Source organism: Oncorhynchus nerka, linkage group LG4 (genome assembly GCF_034236695.1).
Source record: "Oncorhynchus nerka isolate Pitt River linkage group LG4, Oner_Uvic_2.0, whole genome shotgun sequence".
Classification (NCBI taxonomy): domain Eukaryota; kingdom Metazoa; phylum Chordata; class Actinopteri; order Salmoniformes; family Salmonidae; genus Oncorhynchus; species Oncorhynchus nerka.
This window is the reverse complement of record NC_088399.1, coordinates 68,056,760-68,066,265: the sequence shown is the minus strand read 5'-3', so window position 1 is coordinate 68,066,265 and position 9,506 is coordinate 68,056,760. Positions and strand designations below refer to the sequence as shown.

General features: G+C 42.9%; 1 protein-coding gene across 7 annotated transcripts in view; it reads right to left on the bottom strand.

Annotated features, from left to right (window-relative positions):
* LOC115128500 (rho guanine nucleotide exchange factor 2-like) overlaps positions 1-9,506 on the bottom strand; it is a 102,679-nt gene that overhangs the window by 9,086 nt on the left and 84,087 nt on the right. For 5 of the 7 annotated variants that reach the window (XM_029658374.2, XM_029658375.2, XM_029658376.2 and 2 more), the window contains 3 exons: positions 8,420-8,470; positions 6,701-7,036; positions 4,148-4,319 (listed from right to left, as the gene is read on the bottom strand). In XM_029658374.2, coding sequence (XP_029514234.1) covers positions 4,148-4,319; positions 6,701-7,036; positions 8,420-8,470 — 559 coding nt within the window. Of the gene's footprint in view, positions 1-1,259; positions 2,929-4,147; positions 4,320-6,700; positions 7,037-8,419; positions 8,471-9,506 lie in introns of those variants that run through there. The other 2 variants (XM_029658380.2, XM_029658379.2) reach the window with 2 other exon arrangements.

The following is a 9,506-nucleotide window of genomic DNA, read 5'->3' as shown; positions in this document are numbered from 1 at the left end:
CGGACCTAAAATTATACCTATTGCACCAACTGGGCGTAAGCCCTTTATGAGCTACGCCTTGGGATAGATTCTTCGCCTAGTAGCTAGCAGGTGAAGCACACAAAAGTGTGTCAACTCACAAACATTATCCTTGTTAACACTATTCTTCTTAGAAACACTATTCAAAAACTACAATAACGGAGCATGGCGTGTCTTTGTCTATCGGTTTCACAACCAGCGGGCCTTTAGACGAGAACAAATATAATATATTGGAGCAACAATATACAATATAGTATACAGACGGGGAGTGTATCGTGAGGTTCCACTATGGCAGTTCTGATCAGTTTGAAATAATCAATGAGCTCTCACTGGCGCTGTCCCCGGCATTGCAAACTCTGATTGCACTTCGGTTCTATGCCAAAGGTGCATTTCAAAACAGTGGAGGACATGATAAATGTCAGCAGATCCACAGTCTACGGGATACCGGGCATCATCGTTCCACTGCATACATGGAGAGATAAGAATGGCACCAGAGAGGACCTGCACCTTGTGACTGCCACAGTGGTATTGCAGAATAGCTGCGTGGAGAAGAGGCTGCCCCATCCCATGACTGAGCCAGGGCACAGGAAAACCATAGGGAACCTGCTGGTCCAGACGACGTCAAAGGTCGACTGGTCCGGAATCAAATCATCGATCAAATGTAGCCAATAGGTCTAGGTTAAATGAGAGATGTAAAAACTTCTATAAGCAGCATAATCAATCAATAAATATATACGTTGTAACAATTAAAAAGCATATCTTCCTTTCCTTCCTTCAGTCTTGAGAGTCTTACAGGCAGTATATACAAATGCAAAGACTACACTTAAAATTATTGTAAAACAAATAGGCCTATTCAATGTACAATTTCTTATTATTGGCTACAGTGTAGTGCGTTGCTCCTGCTCAAGCTACAATGAACTGCTGCTGTTGTTGCTCAAGGAACCTAATTTCCAAATGTAATTTTTCCCCACTCAGTTTCTAAGTCTCCATCTCTACTCTCTCCTTCTCCATGAGCATCAGCTGCATCTCATTTAGCTGCTCTTGTGTTGGTACTGACACACCCTGCTCTCCCACATCATTTAAAAAAATACAGTTTACTATAGAATACTACAATACTTACTATAGAATTCTGTAATAAGTATACTGTAAAATACTATACTACACATCGATCAGAATTGTGTAGTATACTGTAGAATACTACAGTAAATGCTATAGTATTAACCACAAAAAAAACACTTAGATACTTGTTTCCTTTTTAATGGGGCAGGGAATGGGCAGGGTATATGCACATTAAATATTGTAGTATTTACTATAATATATATATATATATAGTGGCAGACCAGGGGGTTTGGTCAAGACTTTTACATAGATCAGACGCGGACAGAGTATGATTAGCTCGGTTTCAAGGGTGTTTATGAAATAATACATCGAAAAGAACAGGTCTCCCCCATGAGACCCTCTCCGGGATACCTTCTCCTGGGCTCCGGGTCCTCCTGTATCCTGTCGGGCTCCCAATCAGCCCAGTCCGGAGTATCTCGGACCTGCCTGGTGTGTTCCTTGTTCTTCATGATGGTCTCTGCGCTTTTAACGGACCTCTGAGACTATCACAGTGCAGGTGCATTTATACGGAGACTTGATTACACACGGGTGGATTGTATTTATCATCATTAGTCATTTAGGTCAACATTGGATCATTCAGAGATCCTCACTGAACTTCTGGAGAGAGTTTGCTGCACTGAAAGTAAAGGGGCTGAATAATTTTGCACGCCCAATTTTTCAGTTTTTGATTTGTTAAAAAAGTTTGAAATATCCAATAAATGTCGTTCTACTTCATGATTGTGTCCCACTTGTTGTTGATTCTTCACAAAAAAATACAGTTTTATATCTTTATGTTTGAAGCCTGAAATGTGGCAAAAGGTCGCAAAGTTCAAGGGGGCCGAATACTTTCGCAAGGCACTGTATATATGTGTGTATTTAGAACACCTACTCATTCAAGGGTTGTTCTTTATTTGTACTATTTTCTACATTGTAGAATAATAGTGAAGACATCAAAACTATGAAATAACACATATGGAATCATGTAGTAACTAAAAAAGTGTTAAACAAATCAAAATATATTTTATATTTGAGATTCTTCAAATGGCCACCATTTCCCTTGATGACAGCTTTGCACACTCTTGGCACTGTCCAATCAACTAGTTAGCTAGCTTGATAAATAGTGCTGACAATTCCATTTGGGCTAGCTAGCTAAATTATACATCCAACATTTTGTCTATATTGATGCTGTTTACAATAACCAAACAGTTGGATAAACAATCCATTTGTGAAGCCATGATGAGATGTATGACAGGATTGGATGTTGCATGCAATTTCAATGTTGTTTGAGTTGCTTTGTGTAGAAACAAATTTGCTTGAGATAATGTTGCTTGACATAGGCGTTTTCAAAGAACCGCCAGTCAAGGTGAGCTCAGCCTACTAGCTCTCCGCCCACTCAGTCTGTCTTTTCAGACTTCCTGGTAGTTTGACATGAGAAAAATGTTTTTTTTTCTCAAATTTGTAGCCTTTTTATCAGAAAGAATATTATGGGTGATGTTTTAGTCATTTAAAAGGCTATTTAATATTCTGGTGCATTGTCTACTCATTGTTTACAGTCGTGGCCAAAAGTTTTGACACAAATATTAATTTGAACAAAGTCTCCCCCAAAAACATTTCCACTGCATTTCAGCCCTGTCACAAAAAGTCCAGCTGACATCATGTCAGTGATTCTCTCATTAACACAGATGTGAGTGTTGACAAGGACAAGGCTGGAGATCACTCTGTCATGCTGATTGAGTTTGAATGACAGACTGGAAGCATAAAAAGGAGGGTGGTGCTTGGATTCATTGTTCTTCCTCTGTCAACCATGGTTACCTGCAAGGAAACACGTGCCGTCATCATTGCTTTGCACAAAAAGGGCTTCACAGGCAAGGATATTGCTGCCAGTAAGATTGCACCTAAATCAACCATTTATCGGATCATCAAGAACTTCAAGGAGAGTGGTTCAATTGTTGTGAAGAAGGCTTGAGGGCGCCAAAGAAAGTCCAGCAAGCGCCAGGACTGTCTCCTAAATTTTATTCAGCTGCGGGATTGGGGCACCACCAGTGCAGAGCTTGCTCAGGAATGGCAGCAGGCAAGTGTGAGTGCATCTTCACGCACAGTGAGGCGAAGACTTTTGGAGGATGGCCTGGTGTCAAGAAGGGCAGCAAAGAAGCCACTTCTCTCCAGGAAAAACATCAGGGATAGACTGATATTCTGCAAAAGGTACAGGGATTGGACTGCTGAGGACTGGGGTAAAGTCATTTTCTCTGATGAATCCCCTTTCAGATTGTTTGGGGCATCCAGAAAAAAAGCTTGTCTGGAGAAGACAAGGTGAGCGCAACCATCAGTCCTGTGTCATGCCAACAGGAAAGCATCCTGAGAGAATTCATGTGTGGGGTTGCTTCTCAGCCAAGGGAGTGGGCTCACTCACAATTTTCCCTAAGAACACAGCCATGAATAAAGAATGGTACCAACACATCCTCCGAGAGCAACTTCTCCTAACCATCCAGGAACAGTTTGGAGACTAACAATGCCTTTTCCTGCATGATGGAGCAGCTTGCCATAAGGCAAAAGTGATAACTAAGTGGCTCGGGGAAAAAAACATTGATATTTTGGGTCCATGGCCAGGAAACTCCCCAGACCTTAATCCCATTGAGAACTTCTGGTCAATCCTCAAGAGGGGTGGACAAACAAAAACCCACAAATTCTGACAAACTCCAAGCATTGATTATGCACGAATGGGCTAGCATCAGTCAGGATGTGGCCCAGAAGTTAATTGACAGCATGCCAGGGTGGATTGCAGAGGTCTTGAAAAAGAAGGATCAACACTGCAAATATTGACTCTTTGCATCAACTTTATGTAATTGTCAATAAAAGCCTTTGACACTTATGAAATGCTTGTAGTTATACTTCAGTATTCCATAGTAACATCTGACAAAAATATCTAAAGACACTGAAGCAGCAAACTTTGTGAAAATTAATATTTGTGTCATTCTCAAAACTTTTTGCCACGACTGTACACAAGTGTTGTTTACTAAGACTCTTTACACACCATGGGGACTCTCCGAGCGCGGTGATGCTTTGGCCTCCTCCTCCTCCTCATCTGACGTCACCTCCACCTCCAGGTCACTGCCATCATGATGCCCTTCCAAATGCTCGATTGACTCCTGGCTGGCCAATTGGGTGTCTGCGTTGGTTTCACTTGCTCTGCGAAGGGGTGGAGCCTAGGCAAGATGACAAGTGGAATGACCCACCAGATCAATTGTGACACCTACTGACACTTTTTTTTCTATATTTGGTTAATATATAACCTCCAGTGCCTTCAGAAAAGTATTCAGACCCCTTGACTTCTTCCACATTTTGTTACAGCCTGAATGAAACATGTATTACATTCAGATTCTGTGTCACTGGACTGACTATACACCCCTATGAAAATGTTACAAGTTAATAAAAAATGAAAACTTGAAATGTTTTCAATAAGTATTAAACCCCTTTGCTGTGGCATGCCTAAATACGTTCAGGAGTAAAAATGTTGTGAATAATAGTGTTCAACATGATTTTGAATGACTACCGCACACATACAATTATCTGCAAGGTCTCTCAGTCGAGCAGTGAATTTCAAACACAGATTCAACCACAAAGACCAGGGAAGTTTTCCAATGCCTCGTAATTACACTGTGGATAGTGTGTCAATACATAGATACTGGCATCCTTCCTAATTCAGTTAAGAGACCGCTCAGGGATTTCACCATGAGGCCAATGATCACTTTAAAACAGTTACAGAGTTTAATGGCTGTCATAGAAGAACTGAGGATGGATCAACAACATTGTAGTTACTCCAAAATACTAAGTGACAGTGTGAAAAGGAAGCCTCTACAGAATAAAACATATTCCAAAACATGGATCCTGTTTGCAATAAGGCATTAAAGTAAAATTGCAAAAAATGTGGCAAAGAAATTAACTTTATGTCCTGAATACAAAGCATTATGTTTTGCATTATGTTTGAGTACCACCCTTCATATTTTCAAGCATGGTGGTGGCTGCATCATGTTATGGGTATGCTTGTGATTATTATTATTTGACCCTGCTGGTCATCTGTGAACGTTTGAACATCTTGACCATGTACTGTTATAATCTCCACCCGGCACAGCCAGAAGAGGACTGGCCTCCCCTCAGAGCCTGGTTCCTCTCTAGGTTTCTTCCAAGTTTCCTGCCTTTCTAGGGAGTTTTTCCTAGCCACCGTGCTTCTACATCTGAATTGCTTGCTGTTTGGGGTTTTAGGCTGGGTTTCTGTATAGCACTTCGTGATGTAAAAAGGGCTTTATAAATACATTTGATTGATTGATTGATTGTCATCAGCAAGGGCTAGGGAGTTTTTTAGGATAAAAATAAACGGAATAGAGCTAATTTATGGAGAAAACCTGGTTCAGCCTGCTTTCCAACAGACACCGGGAGACAAATTCACCTTTCAGCAGGACAATAACCTAAAACACAAGGCCAAATATACATTGGAGTTGCTTACCAAGATTACATTGAATGTTCCTGTGTCGCTGAGTTACAGATTTGACTTAAATATATCTTGAAAATCTATGGCAAGTCTTGAAAATGGCTGTCTAGCAATGATCAACAACCAACTTGACAGAGCTTGAATACTTTTTTTAAGAATAATGTGCAAATATTCTACAATCCAGGTGTGCAAAGCTCTTAGAAACTTACCCAAAAAAAAGACACTTAGATGTAATCGTTGCCAAAGGTGATTCTATTGACTCAGGGGTGAGAATACTTATGTAAATTAGATATTTCATTTTCAATAAATTAGCTAAACTTTGTCATTATGGGCAATTGTTGGGTGAGAAAAATAATCTATTTGATCCATTTTGAATTTAGGCTGTAACAACAAATTGTAGAATAAGTCAAGAGGTATGAATACTTTCTGAAGGCATTTACTCAACTCAGATGATTGAGAGCATATTCCCATTATCAGATTCTCATCTACAACAATGACCTTGGTAAAAATCAGTGTACCCCCTATAATTAAGCTAAGTGCAACTACCCACAGTGTCAGAGTTGGTGTCTAAACTTACTGTTGCGAGTTGGAATAGTAAAATACACAAGGTGCAATTTCGAAATTTGGTTGTGCATCAGCAGTTTTTCTGTTGTCAGTCACTGATAGTCAATTAGCCCATGTCAGCTACATTTTTTAGATTGCTAAGTTAGTTTAGCACCCAGCTATGTAAACTTGTTATCATGGTCGAATGGGCTGTGAGGCCCCCATTGATTTTGTTAGTCAGTCTCACTCAGATATATTAAAAACTGCAAACATTTCTCCCACCCTATGGCAAAATGTGTAGAAGTGCAGGAATAAGCTGTAAAACAGACCATTTTCCTCTCGGCCCTATGGCAGAATGTGTCGAATTGCAGCAAATGAACTCTAACTGATTTTTCCATCTCCACTGTCAAGAGGGGGGTCACTAAAATGTTTTGCTCGCAATGTGGGGTGGGGGGTGGGGGGGATGTGGGTACGCAGACCCGCGAGCAACTGCAGCCCCTCATGATGAGATCAGATTTTTTGTGGCCCCCCCACCCCCATCAAAGTTGCCCATACCTGCTCTGAGCCTGCAGTTCCCACACTGTCCATCATAGTGGCACTGTGGGCCTTCATGTCGCGGACCTGCCTCTCCAGCTGGGTGCGGGCCTTTTCGCTATCCCTCAGGCGGCCCTCGGTACCCCGCAGCCTACTGAGCTCCTCCTGCAGGAGGCTGTGCTGCCTCTGGAGCAGGGCCAGCTCCCCGATGGCCACCCCGGTGCTGGCCTCAGCCATGCCTGCGTCACGTGACAGGGAGTGCCAGACCCGTCCGGTGGGCGTGGTCGGGGTGTCGACTGGTGGGCCTTCAGAGCGCAGGCAGAGCTCCAGGATGGAGTCCTGCTTGATCACGGTGCCCTGGGAGAAGGAGAATAAGTTAGAAGGGAATGGAGTGAGATATGAGGAGACTGATCTAGTGGTTGCATTGCTGACTCCATGTCATTGGGGTGGCAGGGTAGCCTAGTGGTTAGAGCGTTGTACTAGTAACCGAAAGGTTGCAAGATTGAATCCCCGAGCTGACAAGGAAAAATACATTGGTTGTTCTGCCCCTGAACAAGGTAGTTAACCTACTGTTCCTAGGCCGTCATTGAAAATAAGAATTAGTTCTTAACTGACTTGCCTAGTTAAATAAAGCTAAAATACAAATGTAACGGGAGTATCTCCAGGCCATCAGACTATTAAAGAGTCACCACTAGCTGGCCTCTGCCCAGTACCCTGCCCTGAACCTTAGTCACTGTTCCAGCCGGCTACCACCCAGTACCCTGCCCTGATCCTTAGTCACTGTTCTAGCCGGCTACCACCCAGTACCCTGCCCTGATCCTTAGTCACTGTTCCAGCCGGCTACCACCCAGTACCCTGCCCTGATCCTTAGTCACTGTTCCAGCCGGCTACCACCCAGTACCCTGCCCTGATCCTTAGTCACTGTTCTAGCTGGCCTCTGCCCAGTACCCTGCCCTGATCCTTAGTCACTGTTCCAGCCGGCTACCACCCAGTACTCTACCCTGCACCTTAGTCACTGTTCTAGCCGGCTACCACCCAGTACCCTGCCCTGAACCTTAGTCACTGTTCTAGCCGGCTACCACCCAGTACCCTGCCCTGAACCTTAGTCACTGTTCTAGCCGGCTACCACCCAGTACCCTGCCCTGAACCTTAGTCACTGTTCTAGCTGGCTACCACCCAGTACTCTGCCCTGAACCTTAGTCACTGTTCTAGCCGGCTACCACCCAGTACTCTACCCTGCATATATATATATACTGTATTATAGGCATGGCTCATCCTATAACTTTGTTTTTTCATTTCTGGAATATATGTGTATAGTTATTTTATTGCTAGGTGTTACTGCAGTAATTGCACCTGCAATAACATCCGCAAATCTGTGTATGCAACCAATAAACTTTTATTTTTGTTTGATCTACAGGAATGAAGGCACAAGCTATAGATAGGAATACATTTATAGATGTCACAATAGAAAATACTTTATCAACTGTGAGATCATGAAAGGAAAATAATACATTACTATTCAAGCTGATTAAAACAAGCAGAAGCCTAAGCAAGTCTACTGCAAAACTAGAAATATGGGTCAAAGACTCTCAAATACTTCAGCACATTAAGAACCAATTAAATAGTCCCGAAAATGCAAACTCGGTTAAATAAAGAGCACCTCAAATACAGTCAAGAATTTGAAGATATTTGACATTTGTATTTGACTCAGGTTTGGTACAAAGAGACACATCCACTGACCTGGAGGGCATGAAGGTAGGCACTAAGGTTGACCAGCCTCTGATACGCTTCCTGAAAAACATACACCATCAGTGATAAAATAAATATGTCAATGCCATTAAGAGCATATACAGTGCCTTCGGGAAGTATTCAGACCCCTTGACTTTTTCCACAACCTTTCAGCCTTATTCTAAAATGGATTGTTTTTAAATCTACACACAATGCCCCATAATGACAAAGCGATATACCTTATTTACATAAGTATTCAGACCCTTTGGTGAGAGACTCGAAATTGAGCTCAGGTGCATCCTGTTTCCATTGATCATCTTTGATGTTTCTACAACTCGATTGGAGTTTACCTGTGGTAAGTTCAATTGATTGGACATGATTTGGAAAGGCACACACCTGTCTATATAAGGTCCCACTTTGACAGTGCATGTCAGAGCAAAAACCAAGTCATGAGGTCGAAGGAATTGTCCATAGAGCTCCGAGACATCATCTTGTCAAGGCACAGATCTGGGGAAGGGTACCAAAACATGTAAGCAGCATTGAAGGTCCCCAAGAACACAGTGGACTCCATCACTCTTAAACAGAAGAAGTTTGGAACCACCAAGACTCTTCCTAGAGCTGGCTACCCGGCCAAACTGAGCAATCGACGGGGAAGGGCCTTGGTCAGGGAGGTGACCAAGAACCCAATGGTCACTCTGACAGAGCTCCAGAGTTCCTCTCTGGAGATGGGGGAACATTCTAGAAGGACAACCATCATTGCAGCACTCCACCAATCAGGCCTTTATGGTAAAGTGGCCAGACGGAAGCCAATCCTCAGTAAAAGGCACATGATAGCCCGCTTGGAGTTTGCCAAAAGGCACCCAAAGACTACCAGACCATGAGAAACAAGATTCTCTGGTCTGATGAAACCAACATTGAACTTGACCTGAATGCCAAGCGTCACGTCTAGAGGAAACCTGGCACCATCCCTACGGTGAAGCACGGTGGTGGCAGCATCATGCTGTGGGGATGTTCTTCAGCAGCAGGGACTGGGAGACTAGTCAGGTTCGAGGGAAAGATGAATGGAGCAAAGTACAGAGAGATCCTTGTTGAAAACCTG